This window comes from Hippoglossus stenolepis, chromosome 21 (genome assembly GCF_022539355.2).
Source record: "Hippoglossus stenolepis isolate QCI-W04-F060 chromosome 21, HSTE1.2, whole genome shotgun sequence".
NCBI lineage: Eukaryota > Metazoa > Chordata > Actinopteri > Pleuronectiformes > Pleuronectidae > Hippoglossus > Hippoglossus stenolepis.
This window is the reverse complement of record NC_061503.1, coordinates 4,589,583-4,607,650: the sequence shown is the minus strand read 5'-3', so window position 1 is coordinate 4,607,650 and position 18,068 is coordinate 4,589,583. Positions and strand designations below refer to the sequence as shown.

Sequence of the window (18,068 nt, the reverse complement as noted above, 5' to 3'; positions counted from 1 at the left end):
TCGCTGTGACTGACAACCCTCTCCCAGAGCTGTCAGTTTGGCTGAAGACAGTCTCTTTTATTTATTTTTTTACCACCAGGTTTACCAGCAGCTGCAGGTCTCATGATGACACGGAGCCACTGGCTAATCACTTGTTGTTAGTCACTTGATAGCTCTAGGCCATTAAGTTTTCATCAAAATGTCAGTATCCTCATAACATTCATATCATTGACCATGTCATTATGATTGTGTTATCCTAGAACCAAGATACATAGACTTAGACACACTGCACTGGTACTTCTGTCAGTTTACTGTCTCGTGGCCGTGGCCTTTAAAAGGATATTGTTTACCCAAAGATGAAAATGTACTCATTATTTACTCACCAGTATGCAGATGGAGGCAAACACACATAGTGGTGATTAGATAATGAGTACATTTTCATTTTTGGGTGAACTATCCCTTTGAACACTCTTGTTTCCCAAAATGTCTCAATAGCAACCCACAGCCAAAAACACTAAGGCGGAGTCGATTTCACTCTCTTGTCAATTGAGTGCCAGTACAGTGGAGCTCTCTGTGTTTGTGTGTGTGTGTGTGTGTGTGTGCGTGCATGTTCTGCAGCCATATGTGTTTGTGTGTCTGAAAATGTGTGTGTTTGCACTCTGGGACAAAGGGAGCCTTATGCATGCAGTGCAGGGGGAAGAGTGGACGTTAAACCACTGGAACATTCATTCTCTGGAGCATTGTCATATGCACAAGCCTCCTTCCTGGGTCATATGATGAGCTGCATGATGAAAAGGAAGATGTTGGGACTTCTAATGAATGTGTTGAATCTGGAGGAGGGGCTGTTGACATGTGTCATTCACAACACTATAAGCTGGTCTTTCATTAGGTGCAGTAGAGTGCCTTTTATGGTTAATTGATGTAAGTTTAAGGAGGGGTCTCCAGTTTCTCCAAATATATTTGCAGGCAGCATTTTAAAAATACAAACAAAGGCTTGTAACTTGATTTACTGAACACACAAACTGCTTTTGGACATGCACTGAACTTTGGAGAATCTGCGGACATTCTCCCGAGGGGCTGTATATGAGAAATCAAATGTCGGAGTGTGAGACTTTGGAATTTCTCCCGAGTTTCTCCAGACAGACCCCTCGTAAAAACTCCTTAGAATGTCTGAATGAGCCCATGTGAGAATACAGCAGGAGATCCTCCGCAGGATTTCCTGTGAGCGAGTGGGTGTGTCCATGACGTTTTTAACACGTGACTTAAAAAAATGTAACCGAACACAAATAGCAAAACTCTACCAGACAAGCAGAAGACACAGAACGGAAGATGTCAAGAGCTTTCGGTGAAAAGTGCCACGCTAGAGTCGATGTGCTGTAAATCAAAATTTTAAAAAGCAGAATTTATACATTATCACGCCTCATCTTAATGCCCTGGAGATACCTGTATGAGATATGTGAATATGTCTGAGCAGCGATCCTCCTGCTGCTGCGTTCGTGTATGAAAGGCAAACTCCGGAGAAAGTCTGGACCTAATCATGCGAACATTCTCTGAAGTTCATTCCTGAAAACAGCTTTACAGTTCAGAGTCATTCCCTTCCCCCTGTGACCCCCGCTATGTTCATGCTCTTAGAAGATTTAGGTTGGAAATGCTGCTTTAATACCTCAGTTCTTAAGATGCTCCATATTAACTTGCGTGTTATTTGTTAGATGCCAGTTGATAAAGAGAACATTCAAAGAGGATTAATGGCAAAATGCCCTCCACTGATAGATTTTGAGTCCAAAGGGAGAGGAAAAAAAACCCTCTCACCCCCTCAATGAGTGAATTGTGCTAAAAATAAAATGGAGAAAAATAAAAAAACAGGCTTGGTTTTTAGGGAAAGTTCACAAAGGCATCTTGAAGAAACACCGTTTGTTAGACACATCTAATCTCACTGTGACTTGCGTATGAGCACTTGTAAGAGGGCACTCAGGTGATCCTCATCTCCCTGTAGATGACTTCTACGTATACCCTGCCCAGGGCCCGACCACATGGCCTCTTATCCACATGAGTAGCCACATCACAAGACTGCATGTTCACAGGCATACAAACTCTGCCTGTTGTCTGACACTTGACTCAGCTGATCAGCTGGGAATCAAAGATGGGCTCCTAGAAACTAAAATCAACCTAGAGATCATCAAAGATACATATATTATTTTTGGTGTCCACCTTGGGTTTTAGTGGAATTTCTAACACTTACTTGAAATATAACAGAACTTAACTTGTTGTCAAGCTGTCTCAACTCTGCTCCGCTCCACTTTATGTTTTAGGGAAGGGGGCTGAAATACACTCATGAAACAGAAGAGATTAACGCAATGGTAAATGAAAGTAAAAGACGGAGACTGATATTGACCGGAAATGGTTATATTTTGTTTTGTTTACTTATGGGCAACTCAAAATATGAAGTTAACTATTATAGAAAACCTGAAAATATTCACATTAAAGAGGGAAACTGCAGTGAAATTCCAGCAGTAAAGCTTTATTAATGGCAGTGGCGGATTGGTATCTGTGCTGATACTGACATTGTATTGAGCAAAAATCGTAAGAAATCAGCCACATTCAATTCAGTGTATCCACTATCCGTTACTTTAATTCATGCCTCGTCAGTTGGCATCACTTGCTTTTACAGGGAAATAAAGTTGAATTGAGATGAATTGAATCCTTGAACTCATGTTAACTTCCATTAAAAAATTACATATACAGATTTATAATATGAGACTGGGGAGGTTCTTGGTATTGACACATATCCTGAGTTGAGTTATCGCTTTTGGGTAAGGGGTTAAATATTTGTTTACCTCGCTGGTTTGTTACTCTTGGACACTATGGTCCAGACTTAATTATCTCAACTCTTGAATAGATTGCAATGATTATGATCCACAGACGATAAAGCCCTGACCCCTCTAGCACCCCCAGATGTATTTTGTATGGATGATTCAATTTGGTAAAAGATATTAATGATCCCTTCAGGATTCATTTTCTTCACAACCAAATCTTTCTGACCAAATGATTGATAAAGAAAATAATAGCCAGATTAATCACTAATGAATAAAGTGGTGTCACCCAAAAAAAACAAATCATTGAAGTCTTTGGAATGTGGCATATCCACTATTTATTTACTGCTATATTTTCCAATTGAGAAGAGTTTTATAACATGTTCCTTCTCTATTGAGTGCCTTCCAGCAAAATGACACTCCTATTTTTCAGTTTCCTTCACTTAATCTTGGTATTCGACCCACTTTCCGGAGTTTCTTCGTAACGTATCTAATCACAAAGAGTAAATTGATCAGGGAGCAGTGGTTGACCCAGCGTTAAATGGATTAGGTTTGGCCAGCATGGTGGTTTAGTGGCCTGAGACAGTTTAGCAAACTGGGACTCCTTTGACTCTTTCCCTAACTTCTGATTTCCAGTCTGTTACAGTTTATGAATATTAGTCTTATCATTTTAATGATCTTCTCCTCTTGTTTGTTGTTAATTAAGTTTTTTCAGCTTTAAAAACAGTCAAAGTTCTGCAGATCCCCTGAAGTAATGGCGACTAAAACAACCTTGACACTGATATCAACGGTAACTAACTTGCCCGTGTGTGAGTGTGTCTTTGTCCCCTCAGACACATTATAGGCTGTAGCCTTTTCTCTGTGAGAAAGCTGTCGCTGTGCACCTGTTGTGCGGAGAGGTTAGATGACTTTAACAATGGTCAGAAGACAGACGCTGTGGTTTTCACTGGTATCAACACTGTTAGCATTAGCAGATCTTTATCACATACACACACTCAAAACTTTCGGCCCGCAAGCTCTCATTCCAGTCTTAACTCTTATTTCAACGCACACTTCTACCATTTTATGTTATAGGATAGGATGTTGGTATGGTCCTTCACAGCTCATGTCAGACGAGCGAAGTGGAACTGGTTGCTCGCATGCATGTGTGTTGTTTCTGGCTCTTGTAGCTGCCAACAGCAAATCTTCAGCCATTTACTATCAGCACAAATTTATAGTGCTCCTGTTAGGACATTGTCACAAGGGGAAGTCTGCACAAAGGCCTAAAGGTTCATATATTGTTCATTTGATCCAGTTAGTTTTGGTTTCGCATTATAATTTAGGCAGCTCACTTAACACTTTTGTATGTGTCCTGTTGTCATCACCTATATGGCCTGCGTCTAATATACTTGACATTGATTGGTTTGTAGACGGGTGTAAGTCTGACGTCGGCGTGGGGTCAGTTCGTGGGTAGTAGCGTTAAGTCTTAGTTTGAATGGAGAAAATCAATGAATCAGTTTATTAAGTTGCCGCTGTAATTGTATTACTACCAGCATCACCAAATTCAGGCGCAGTACTTGACACTAGTTGAAATGCGCCAAATGAGCGTCCTTTTCGTTCAAACGTAATATCACCCGAGGTGAAGACTGCAGCAATCCTGTGAGACACTTCCACTTCTTTTTATTCTTCTATTGTTCAAATTCTGTCTCAACTCCCTGCAATTGGTCAGGATTTTTTTTAAAACTGCAAGATCCAAACCATAGTTCAGTTAGACAAAATTTGGATCTGTTGGTCTGGATCTTAGTCTGACACACTTAGTTTGGACAAAATGTAAAAATCTGAAGGTCTGGACCAAACAAGGTAGGTGTGAAAGCCTTCTGAGTTCTCAGTGCTTCTATAGTAAATGTGTGTGTTTCCTCTTTGTCTGCAGAGGTACATTGTCCTCGAAGATTCTCAGGAGGGTGAGAAGAAAGACCTCCAGCGTCAACTGGTGAAATTGGAGTCTCACACTCGTCAACTAGAGCTAAAGGCTAAAAACTATGCAGAACAGAGTAAGTCTATCACATTGTACGTCCGTGACAAGTTTTACTGTACTGACTCTATTATTGGAAAGTCACACACACACACACACACACACACACACACACACACACACACACACACACACACACACACACACACACACACACACACACACACACACACACACACACACACACACCACATACCCTGTGAGAATTATCGACAGTTTGCAGGTCTTGTGACTGTTTGTTAGCCTGATGTGCCAAAGGGCAGATGGACTTCCATGTCCCTAGTGAATAAAATCCATTAGTAACGCACTATGAGTGTTTGCCTGCCAAGTCTGCTAAATGAGCTGTACTAGAGAAGGCTGAAAGAAAGGCTCAGAGAAACAGGTGAATTTTAGTATTAAAGGATTAACCTGTAGTCTTCCAAAAACAAAATTTCATGAGAAGAATGTTTCAAGATAATACAAATTGCTAAATGAATAAGAGATAGGTGCACAAAGAAAAGTTAATTATGTGTTTTTCCAGAGAAGGAGAGAAGTTTTAAACGTAAAGGCCAGTATAGTCTTCCTTGAGTCAGGGTGTCGCATTAACAACCCTCATGATTTGTGCATGACTGCACTGTTGACAGTGTGTGACTGTTTTTTTGTTCCACTCCACGGCCGTAACAAACGCCTCGTCATGCTAGAGGAAAACTTGAGACTGCAAGAGAATGTGACACTTCTCCTTTTTTCTTTTTGAGACTTTCGTTTATCTGTAATTATGGTTATGGACTGAAATGACAGGAGTGTGACTTGCTCAGCTGTGTTTGATCATGTCAGTGGGACCTTTTAATTTTTTAGACCAAAATTTTATAATTAAATTTATATAGCACTTTTCTTTACAATGTTACAAAGTGCTTAACAAGAAGAAGTAAAACCCTCCCAAAAAATAACTGAACAAGGCAATTGCCAAAAATACATTGGCCACATAAGAGAGACAGCAGTAAAAATGACTAAAACAATGATAAAATATATAAAAACTGTATAAATAGATGCCAATCATACATCCACCTACTAACTCTGTCTGTACGTGGAAGGCATATCTTGTGAACTTTTAATCTTATTGGATTCACACTTGGTATGTGTATTGTAAATTGCCAGAGAAAGTGCAGTGCCCAGTTTGTTGCGATTCGGACTTGTGATTAGTTAAATATTTGTACTAATTAAATAAACAGGTGACCAAAGCAGTCAGTGGGGGCGGGGCAGCGTGCTAACAGGCACTCTGTGGACTAAATGTCTTCTTCGACGTCCTTCTACAGCTGCAGTCGGTAACTGGGTCGAACCGCGCGTAGATATCGCTGCAAGAATATTTTGATAATTAGATTTTTTTTTATTTCACAACAGAGAGACACAGACTGACTGATCCGCGATGGGTGCTTACTGTACCGCCATCAAGGCAACAACATTCATATAATCACTTCCAGTTCTGGCAGTTTGTTTTCAAAGTAAAGAACGACATTCGTTTTGTTGCTACAACGCTTTATATCTCCAGGTCAACAGATTTCCCAGCCTGAGTACACTCTGTAACAAACTCCAATGACCGTAAATACCCTTTGTCAAATTACAGTACTGTTCAGTGTTGAATCAGAGTGGCTACACCCAAACAATCACTTGTTTGCTTCAAATTATCGTTCAAATCTTAACCACTGCCTCCAGAACCAGCACTTCACTCTGACATATTTTCGCATGGATATTCAGGTGTTTGAATGAGGGACTTTTCCTCCAGCTTCAGTTCCTTTTACACTTCACACCTCTGTGTCTGACCTGATATATTTCTGCTCCACTCTTTAAGCACTAGTTCCTCTATCAGTCCTCTTGTAACCATACTGAATCACAGTTAACATCATTCCATGCAGCAGCTGGCAGAAATGCTGTTCCTCACATAGGTGTTAATTCTTTATATTCTCTATATGCGGTGTGTGAGCCTTGTTACTGACTCAAACTTGTGCTGAAAAACATCAGGAGTAGTGTGGATGTAGCCTAAGAATGGCAGGTTGTGTGAATTAGCTGCATGGACTGTCAGCAGACGTGGATCACAAAGAGTGTTTTGTGAGAAGACACTTCAGGGCTGTCATTTGAATAGCACTCTCTCTTGACTCCTAATAACCAGCAGCACCTGAGAGCCACACACAATCTAATCAGTAAGTTGCAGGTCTGCGTCATATACCCTGTTTCTTTATTCTTATTGGTAAACATGAAAACATACTGTTTGAAACTTGTATTGTTTACACTGATATCTAAAGTAATATAAAGAAGACATCATTCCTCCTCTTGACGTTTCTTTAGTAGGCTACAAAAAGGCATTAAAAGGAGATTTGTTACAAGGCCAATATACAATTTAAAATGTGTAATCCACTTTGGGTTTTTAAAGGAATGATTTATCCAATAATTTTCGAGGGGCGCAAGTCTGAATTTATTTCTCCTTGTTTAGCTTAATTTTAATAATGTTTTGGTGATTTTAACTGGAGTGTAGCTTCTTGATAACAATATAGGCAGGCATATATTAGCATTTGCTCCTGTCTAAGCATTTTCAGTCAATATATAATGTAAATACTCTTTAGTCTTTGTTTTCCACATTGTTTATAATTTTTGTACAATTTATGATGACTGAATAATCAGTCAATCCAGTTTCATGATTACATGAACTGAAATGTGGCCGTACCATGAACTTTTCAACCATTTTTCTAAATCATTTCTGCTGTTGATGAGTTAAATAATGATGCGTGTCTGAACTCGTATATGACTTGTGTGTTGAAATAATCCCGTCCATGCTTCATTTGGTGTTGATGCACAGTGGCCCTCTTGTGGCTCTGAGATGTCATTACAGCATGTCGTTCCTTTATCACAACATAAAATGTTTTTCAAAGAATGTGTCAAATAATTTTTGTTGATTCATATTTTGTTTTGAGAATCTGGGTGAAATCTCGAAGCTTGTCTGAGCATGTGACCGTGTGAGTAATTGATCTCTTTCTTATCCAGTTAGCAGACTCGATGAGAGAGATGCAGAGCTCAAAAAGGAGTATAACACCCTTCATCAGAGACACACTGAGGTGAGTTGTTTGGTTGAGTGAGGGGCATCTGTACACTGCAGATAAAACTGAAGCTAAAGACAAACACAGGTTTGCATTCTTTGCAATTCAGAGACGGTCATGAAAAAGACAATCTGGGAAAAGCTACAAAAGAACTTCTCAAGTCCTGGGAGTTATCTGGTTGTATCTGGAAGTGTAGTCTGCTCCTGCTAGCTTTTCCAGGATTACCAACCCTAGCTTTAATTCACCTAAAGATCCTTTTAAATACCTGTGATTCAGATACAATGGAGATGTACTGAAATGATGGTGATCATTAATTGCCACTTGACTTAATTTGCACAAAGTTTAGTTGAGATTGTTGCTAAATAATCATTGTCTCCTCAACTGATCTTTTTTCAATACAGAGCCTCTTGAATTTTCAGTCTTGGATTAAAGAAAACAAAACGACAAAATAATAAATGATTGAGGAAAGACCGATTTGGAGTAGCAGTGATAGAATGATGATTGAATAGGCTGGAGGAGCATGCGTGGTTATGACTTTAAATATATGAAGTCTCTAAACATGAATTATGTTTCTGCTGAGCCTTTGCGCCGCCTCTGCCTGCTAATTCATTATGCATCACTAACAGATGCTTCAGTTTCCAAACAAACAGGCTCCAGCCGCCAACTGCTAATCTCAATAATGTTGAATAGAGTCAAATAAAAGCTGTTTGTGAATCTGACTGTCACTGATGTGCCTGAACAACATATACTTAGGAGTCAGACAGTTTAAGATGTTAAGAGTTCTCACGACCATTTATAATCAAACATGCTGTATTCTGGTAACAACATAGTAGAACATTAGAATACAGTAGATATTAATATATAAAAGATGTATATAACTGCTCTGCTGTATAATATTCAGCTTGCATAGTGCCTGTAGTGTGTTATTGCTGATTCATTGACTTGGTGTTTGTCCTTTACCTTCCAGATGATCCACAGCTACATGGAGCACCTGGAGCGGACGAAACACCAACATGCCGTGACACCAGCAGAGCCCACAGATACAGGCACAGTCACATCAACCAGGTCACGGTGAGACGACCATACTGTGTTTACTCATAACCACCATACTCACCCAAGCATAGAATTAGTCAGTTCATAAACAGTTAAGTTTAAGAACACTCGTTCACAACAACAGAAAAGTCTCTGCAGCGTTCAGGCGATGGGTGGAGCAGGAGGCCGGACATAATGTATTAATTCTGCTATGTTTTTTGTTTTCAGCACATTGACATTGGGTGTCGGCCCTCATCACCACAAGCTTTCGAATCTCCTTGTCTTTTAAAAAAAAATTGATTTAATTTTTTTTACAGTTTTGCATCTGTTGTGTGTTACAAACATTATCAACACGCCCACTCGCTTAAATACTTTTGATAATCTAATGCTGTGTTCTCACATGCATGCCTGAAAGAAACAATTCCTGAAACTCTGTAGTTTTAAAGTGTATTTAGCTCAAACTGTCAATACCCTCACCCTTTCATAAACAGAATATAAAGTTCAATATAAAATGGGTTTTAAGACTTAACAAGATGGATATTCGCAGTATTTTAGGTTTTCAGGTTGGCAACCCTAAAGTGAATCAGTTTTGTTGACTCCAAACTTTATTCCCACACACAAATATCCTCCTACTGGCAGGAAAAAGAAAGATGTCAGATCTGTGTCAGCAGGGAAACTGAATTAACTGGAAGGCAGCATCATTTAAATTCAAAAACAGAACTGCATATAATGTAAAACCGTGTGATTTTAGGTAAGCTGCTTGAGTATCACTTATGTCAATTACATTAATTGTCATAATTGCAGACCATCCCAAAGATTGATTGTGATTGAAGACGGCAGGTATGAGAGAAACTGGGAAGCTGTGGGGCAGATAGAGGATGCTGTGGATGTTGTGTAAACCGGGGCAGTAGTTTGGCTTTTGACGGAGTAATCTGCTTTGATGGGATGATGTGATTTGTGCTTCATTGCTCATTTGCATAGCAGATTATGACTGAGCACCATGCAGCAGAGAGCCAGGAGGTCAGCAGACCCCCCACTGCATATACACATTAATGTTAAATATGGATACCTACTGTCTCTTCCTGTAGTTCGAGAGATATAGTGACATTTTAATGGTTTATTCTCTACGAGGCTACTTAACCTTATCTTCAATTATGGGGAAGTGCAAGTAATTCTTGGACTCTGATGTTCTGTCTCAAACACCATTTATTATGGTCTTAAATTGAACTTGTTGAAACCTAGAGAAACCCTGAATAAAGTGCCCAGTCAGTACAATGATCAACAGTCTCTTAGACCATAATCCACCTAAACTATCAAGAAAGATTTTTACCATTTTAAGAAAAGTATCAGTCAGTTATTTGGTGCTTTCACGCCTGTACTTAGAGCTGACCACATGTGTTCAGATCACTAAGGAAGGATTTTGTTACCAGGTCTGAGTCGGAGTCTTCTACATGCCTCATTAGCAACACATCACTTATGTTATATTTCTTTCAAATTTGGTACCAATATTCATGTTAACCACCAAAATGAATCACAACTAAACAAATCTTTGTCATCCTCAGCTGCACTTATTGTGTAAAAAAGTATAAAAGAGTATTAAAATGCTAACACCCTAAATTATAATGGTATACATGTTAACAATCAGTAAGCATTGTTACTGTTAGCATTTTAGCATACTTATGTTAGTTTTGTGCAAGTCTAGATTCTTGTTGCCAAAAAAGTGAGCATCCCAGAGCCTGTGCATTTTACTAAATGATCTCCATTCAGCTCATTGTGCAACTTGTAGAAACCGTTGGTTGCACCAATGACAAAGTAATTTTGGCCAAAATGATATGACACAAACTCTGCTTCATGTTAACTGGCAGAAACTAGTTCTCATTGTGACATGTGCAAAATAGTTTTCTTACTTCCACTATATGTACTGTTGTAGAATAAAAAAATATATTTTTATTCATATTAGACTGTGTCTGTGCATTCAGGCACACTGCCAATCTCTCTTTCTCTCTGTCTCACACTTTTCCGATCAGTCTCCCTTATTTTGCAGCCAATGGGCTGTAGCCTGAGAGGAGGCATATGGAACGAGCTGCCTCAGCATCCAAAAGAGAGCGAGCGAGATGAGGAGAGAGAGAGAGAGTGAGGGAGGGGTGGTGGGTTCTACTCGCAGTGCGAGAGGGCAAGCGTCAGAGTGTTCTAGACTGCACAGCGGCTGCCGTGTCGCATTTTGGCAGTGAAGGAAAAGAGGAGCCTCTCTCTGCTCTCTGTGGATGTGGATGTGCTGCTGTGTGCTGCTGCTGCCCTGCTTTCATCAATCAGTGCTGCTGCTGAAGCCACCAGGATTACTGTAGTTGGGGTTTGCTGCCAGCAGATCGCTCTGCATTTGGCCTACGCTCACTCTCTGTCGGCTTCACTTCTGAGCTGCAGTATACACTACTGCCTCCCAGCGACAAGGGGACCTCTGACCTCGTCATATAGGTGTGGTGGTTACGGTCCAACCAAAAACAGCAGAGAGAATTTGGCTCTTCAGTGACCCCTCCTCTCATCCAATCTGCTTTCATCACCTGTGCCCCCAAACCCCCTGGACCTCGGCGAGGCACTGGAACGTGACCTGGGGGGGCCATGAGCCCCGGGTGCATGCTGCTGTTTGTTTTTGGCTTTGTAGGGGGAGCGGTGGTCATCAACTCTGCTGTGCTGGTCTCTCTGTCAGTGCTGCTGCTGGTTCACTACTCTGTCTCTACCGGCGGCTTACCTGCCCTGCCCTCCTTACCCTCCTTACCCAGACCCAGCAGGTACAACGTGTATGTGTTTGTGTGTTTGTATTTTACTGCGTAGGTGTGTGAAAGAGCTGCACCTTGATTGATTTTGTCTTACTTTGTGGCCGCTGCCAATTTGTAGCCATGCAGTCATCTGCCATGTGGATCTGATATAGTCGGGCAGTATGAGACCGCACACTAAAAGTAGGTCAAGAGAGAGAGGGGGAATATTAGCAGAGTCACATCTAGACCCCACACTGCTTGTGATGTTTCTGTTCCTCCAAAGTTTATTGCATTTATGATTATTCTCATAAAAACAACATCTTTTAAATTGTGATTGTGCCTCACTACTAGGTTTAAAACAACAAAAGGGAGCATTGGTCACCATCAGTGCCCTGAATGTGACCTCTGTCTCTCTCGCTCTCTCTCAATATGGTGGTGTGTCCATTGTTGCTTTTGGGCCTGCTGCTTTTCATCAATGCCTGCCGGCTGCTGTTTTCACTATGGCAGCCATTGTTCCCCTTGTGCCGTACAATATGTTTTTCATACCTAGTTAGAGGAGTGAAATTAGCTGCTGGTGTGTATCTGCTCTGAAGCAGTGTAGGGAGCAGTGATTTTATCACAATCTGTTGCAATTTTGTTAGTGGGTCTTGCTGGTCTTTTGGTGTTTCCAGTAAATGGGGGATTGGATTTGACCACATCCATGTAAATGTGACACCAAGTGAGTTTTAACAGAATCATTGCGAGATAAAGCAGAACAACAAACTTCGAGGTGCTGCCTCTGAAGCAAAAGACACAAAACCCCAAAATACCCCACCAACAAATAGATAACGAATAAATACTTTGAATTAAAAGAGTGGACCTATTTGTCTTTGCACAGAATGGACATTGTACTTAGAGTCGCTGCGTCCGTGGATGCCAGCAGCATCATCATCATCACCACAGTAATGACCTGGAGATGGTAACAGGTGTTTGTTTAGTCCCACCGATGTCTTCCTTCCTCTGTTTGATGTCCTTCAGCTGACCTTCTGCACAACGCAGAATCCGACTCCGTTCCAGAGGCAGATACAAATTGACTTGTTATTGGCTTAGCTAATAAGTGGGAGGTAATGGAGTTAATGAGGCAAGCAGCTTTATTCCTCCTCACACCACATCAGTGCCAAACTGTCTCAAGGGAATCTTTGTGCCACAACACCTTTCTGTGAAGAGTCTTGTCACACAGTTTGTTTGACTGATTACATTATGCTGACCTTCCACTGCACTGGAATATGGCATATTTAAAAAAGAATTACAGTCATTTAATTTAGCAAAGGCAAATTTAAAGCTTGGTTTGTTTTCGAACATCAACGTCTCGTCAGTTTTTGGCACCGTTGCCTCTTTGAAATACAGTTTGTCACAAAGTGAAAGGAATCCTGGGTTGGGCTGGAAAGGATCCCCCTGTTGGAGCATTTGTTTCTTGCGGATGGTAGTACGAATTTATCACCCGTGTTAATATAAGTTATTTTTATTTGAAGGAGCCCTCATAATCGGACAGTCTAGTCAAACGGCTGTGACGTATTCAATCTTGTAATGCAGCCTCCAAAGGATGCAGCCCCTGAGTTGAGACTCTGCTTTTAATGTAGAATCTCTTGTCAGAAGTATGTTACCTAACTGGATTTGTGAAGTAGTGTGTCAAAAAAAGCTCCCACCAGGGGTGTAACAATTCAGAAAAGAATACATCTGATACAGACGTCCACAATCTTGTATCACAGGGTCTGAAGATGGACATGATCCTCCCCAAAATGGGAAAACTGAAAAAGACAAGAGGTGAAGTGAACAGTGGCTCAAAAAGGAATGTCTGAGGGGGCTGACCTGATAGCTTGAAGGTTAGGGTATACGCCACATGGACATAGTTCGACCATATATTCCCCTACACTCCTTTTCACGTATTTCCTGTCCCTGTCCAATAAAATGGAACTGTAGAGGATAGTTACACCCCTATATACCATACTAAAGTCTCATCTACCAAGTGTAACTTACTCTGACATTCAGCCTTATGACAAAGTGTGAAATGTGTCCATACCCTACACTCCTCTCCTCACTATAAATATCATGTTCTTGCATCATGATGTCATCTGGACTAACAAAACAATTCTACAACTTGAAAACAAGTCTGACTCCCAAACATTTGTATGTTGTTTTCTTTCAAAATAGGGTTAATGTTCTATTTGTGTGACCTTTCACTTTCTTTCGGTCTCTAGGAAGGAGCGTCCAGTCTCCATGGGCATATTCCAACTTCCTGTGACTGAAGGTATGACCCCTGACCTCCAGAGGGTACCTGTGGACACCCCGTCTGAACCATGGAGATACAACAACCTCAGCCACCCACGTTCCAACACTAGCCTTAAGGTATGACACACACACAAAACCAGACTCCTTAAAAACAACAGCCTCTCTTTATATCATCAGTTATAAATTGTAAAGTTACTGTCAGAAGTTGGCGTGTAGAACTTCCCACGGATCAGAAGGGTGACATCATCCTTAGTTCACTTAAAAGAGGTTGTGGAAACAAAAAGAGTACATTTCTATTCAGAGAGAAAGGATTGTTCTGTGTGTCCAGAATATTTAGTAGTGTGTGTGTGTGTGCCGGGTGGCTTGGAGCCCAGGAAGCAGGGGAAGTGGTACCACTCTGGGGCCTGGCTTAACCTCGTGGGAGGGTGGAAAGGACAGTGTGTCTTCACTTTGTTGCTGCTGGAAACCATGCTGCCAGCAAGGCTCCATCATGAATATTAATGACCACGCAAATACAATTTTAATTTGTTTGTCTTTGTGACGCGGGGTCAGGTGAATATTGTAATGAGTGGGGAGGTGGTTTGACTTTTGGTAACCTATCATTTATACTGGGTTTTTTAACTTTCTTTTATAATTGGCAGTCTAGGTGTTTGATATTTGTTGGATTACTTTTGAGGACCTCACTCGTAGTTCTGGGGTAAAGTAAAGTTGCTATAGTGTTGCAGTGCAAAGCATCCTTCTCACTCAGTGTCTACACTCTCACAAACACACAATTTTACTTGACACCCTCAGTTCAGACACACAGCAGTGTCTTTGTGTTTTGTCCTCTGACTTGACATTTTCCAAAGATTTACAGTTGGTGATATCCACCCTCTCACCGTGTGTGTGTGTGTGTGTGTGTGTGTGTGTGTGTGTGTGTGTGTGTGTGTGTGTGTGTGTGTGTGTGTGTGTGTGTGTGTGTGTGTGTGTGTGTGTGTGTGTGGATGTTTTTTGGAGGGGGTTAGAGAAGGGACGGATTCAAAAGAATAGCAGAGGAGGGAAGCTCCCCCCCCCATTGGCTGCTCAGTGCTACTATAGCAACAAAAGGGGTGACAGCAGCATGACAGCAGACAAAAGAGGTGAAAGGAAATACTCCCATCAGTGCAGAGAGGAGACTAGCCTGGCTCAGAGAGGGAACAGGGAATACATCTGTATGGTGGCCGGGACACCGCACACAAACACGGAAAATACGAATGCAAAAGCCACAACACAACTACAAAAGGCACACATTGGAAACACAACCACAATGGAAGTTAGCGTCAGTGGAAGTTGATGAAATGAGAGTAACTTACTGCGGTCAAGTGATCAGACGTTTGTGAAAACCTGGCCAAGCCAGTTGCAGCTTAAGTTGAATGCATATGTATTTGAGATGTTATGATATAGGTGCTTGGAATTAATGTTCAAGATCTTCCTTTTTTCCATTGCTTTTGCGTTTGTATTTTCCGTTAATACCTTTTGTGTGAGACGTCTCGGCAACAGTACATCTGAAAAACAAACAGTATGGAGAAAGAGGCTTTCTCGAACATAACTTGTTCAGTGTCTTTGAATGGTTCAGTCCTGACTGATTTATCCTGACTGATTATATTTATCAGCTACTGTGCTATTTATTAGACCAAAGTAATACAAGGTTGAAGAATCTGCATGCCACTCAGGACTGATCAGAGCTGGTAAAACCCTGATGTTTGATCTGTTGTGTAAAATTATTTTACTTTCAGCTTGGCTGCCAGAGGAAGCGATAGATATTGCTAATTCCTTAGTTGACTCATGGAGTTCAGCTTTGTTTTCTTTTCTCTGACACATTCAGGACAGTTCCAATGGGAAACAACAATTCCCTGTTATTTTAAAAGCCTGCAAATTTACACCACTTAGTTATTCTGGGTTTTAAGCTTTTAAGCTGCCTTTTAGTTGTATTATTTTCTCCTACACACCTCATATTCTACAGCACATCCACTTGCTTTGATTTATGTTTTCTCATTAAAGAAACATTAATCAGCAAGGTCTTTAATATCCATCATTTTGAGGAGCAGTTCTCCCCAATCAGAATGGAAGGTGAAAGTACGCAGGAGCGTTCGTCCAATGAGGAGGCTGATCATGATCAGGTAGACCGGTCTCCCATGAAGAAACTCTAACCCTGGTGTACACCAAACTAACCCAGTTGTGTGCTCTATTGACTGCAGTTGTGGTGAAGTGGGGTGTATTCAATGATGCTAACACACCGATGCTGTTTATGCCTCGTATCTCATTGAAACTGCATGTGGCGGATCTGCCATCTTCATGTCTTCATCTGGCCTCAAATTCATATTTTAAAAGAACTGAACAAGTTGGATCGGGGATGAGTTGGGTCAGTGGCTCAAAGCGTCTCATGAGCAGTTGGTCTAAAAACGGAAATCAAATGATTCACATTGCCAGAATGAGAATGAATTCAAGAAGCTGAAACATCCTTTTACCCTCATCACAAAGTAAGTTTGGCTTAGTTACTAGTTAGTCTCTTGGTTACCTGGCATCACTGAGCCTAACATCGATGATACTGGATAACAAGCACCAAGAAGCCAGAGCTCCAGCACCATCTTTCAATAAACCTGTCTGTTTTCAGCTGTAATCTTCTTGGATTTTCTCCATGAAACAGACCCATTTTACTCTGTCTCTCCATTGTGATATGTTGTGGGGGCTGTGGCTTCAACCAGGAAACTGTTTGCTATTAAGAGAAAAAAATCAAGTCCCTGTCCGTCACATTATCATGGAGTATGCCTAATTTTTAAAGTTCAGGTTTGTGGTAATATTTCTAATATTTTTTTTTTAAGTTTAATTTGTGAATGGCGTGAATTTTTTTCAATATCTTTTGACTTGATAACGTTTGCTTTGCTGTTTCATTTGTGTGGAGTGTGTACAGTATACTGTAAGCTGCACATAACCTTAGAGCTTGAAATGAGGGACATTTTGAATGTTGACATCATGAAGATCATAGTTCTATGTTCTTATTTCCTTGTGTTTCATTGACTCTTCTTCCTCCCCTCCTCTTCCTTCATCTCAAGGATGAATTGACCAGTTCGAACCGCAGAGGCTCCAAAACCAGTTCTCCAAACAACCAATCAAACGTCTCCAAAAGTGGAACTCCAGTGTCTTCTCAAGCTGGAGGATCTTCTCAGGACGGTACCTCTAAATCAAATACCCCCACATCCTCATGCACACTATTTCCTCATGATGGCGCGTCCACCGGCACCAGTTCCATGTCCAGTCATGCGGGTGGATCTTCTTCTGCTACACCTCTGTCTACCACTGCTTCAGATGTGGCCATGGAGTCTGTGGACACTCCTCTCCAGGAACAGGAGGCTTCAGACGGGCTCAACAGGAACCTGGACAGGAGCAGCGGAAAGCCGGAGAGCAATAAGAACATCGCAGCGGTGCAGGAAGGGCAGCAGGGTCAGCGTGGACATGACGGTCAGGAGTCTGCTTCTACACCTCTCGAAAGTGAAGGTCAGTACTGCAACACCTTGAATATCAGGTTATGTTATCAAACAATTTTGTACCAGTCTTTTACTTTTGTCCATATATTTGAAGCTAAGATATTCCTTTCCTTTCCACTAGATGGAGCAGACAACCTGGAGAAGTCTGAGGTGCAGAAGATCATAGAATCCACTCCTGAACTGGACATGGATCTTGATGGCTGCATAGGAACAAGGTACGTGACTGGTGGTTAGAGCTTTAGTTACTTAAGGAATAAGGCGGGTATTCCTCTCAACAGATCCTATGAAAAGATTAAATGCAATATACTGGTATTGATGTTAACTAATATTTAAGAAATAATTGTATTTTGAGCTAATTTATTTGCCAAATGGAGATGATACACAGAATTAACAAAGTTAACGTTAGTTACTATTATTATCATTACAGTGTTTTTTAACTGTGCGCATCAAGTCTTGTGTGGCAGCTTGCGTGCACGCAAAATGTAGGACTTTTTTTCTATGTGTTTAAATACGTGTCTCAATCAATCAAATTATATTTCTATAGCCCATATTCACAAATCTCAATTTGTCTCATAGGGCTTAACAAAGTGTTACATCCTCTGCCTTTAACCCTCAATAAGAGTAAGGAAAAACAAAAACAAAAAACA

The 18,068-nt window shown here is 40.9% G+C and overlaps 1 protein-coding gene across 3 annotated transcripts in view; it reads left to right on the top strand.

The window, feature by feature from the left end:
- The window catches only part of spag9b (sperm associated antigen 9b), a 39,253-nt gene that overhangs the window by 6,064 nt on the left and 15,121 nt on the right, over window positions 1-18,068 (top strand). For all 3 annotated transcript variants that reach the window (XM_035145020.2, XM_035145022.2, XM_047338245.1), the window contains exons 2-8: window positions 4,699-4,819; window positions 7,813-7,883; window positions 8,833-8,936; window positions 13,888-14,035; window positions 15,985-16,056; window positions 16,990-17,431; window positions 17,543-17,636. In XM_035145020.2, coding sequence (XP_035000911.1) covers window positions 4,699-4,819; window positions 7,813-7,883; window positions 8,833-8,936; window positions 13,888-14,035; window positions 15,985-16,056; window positions 16,990-17,431; window positions 17,543-17,636 — 1,052 coding nt within the window. The remainder of the gene's footprint in view (window positions 1-4,698; window positions 4,820-7,812; window positions 7,884-8,832; window positions 8,937-13,887; window positions 14,036-15,984; window positions 16,057-16,989; window positions 17,432-17,542; window positions 17,637-18,068) is intronic.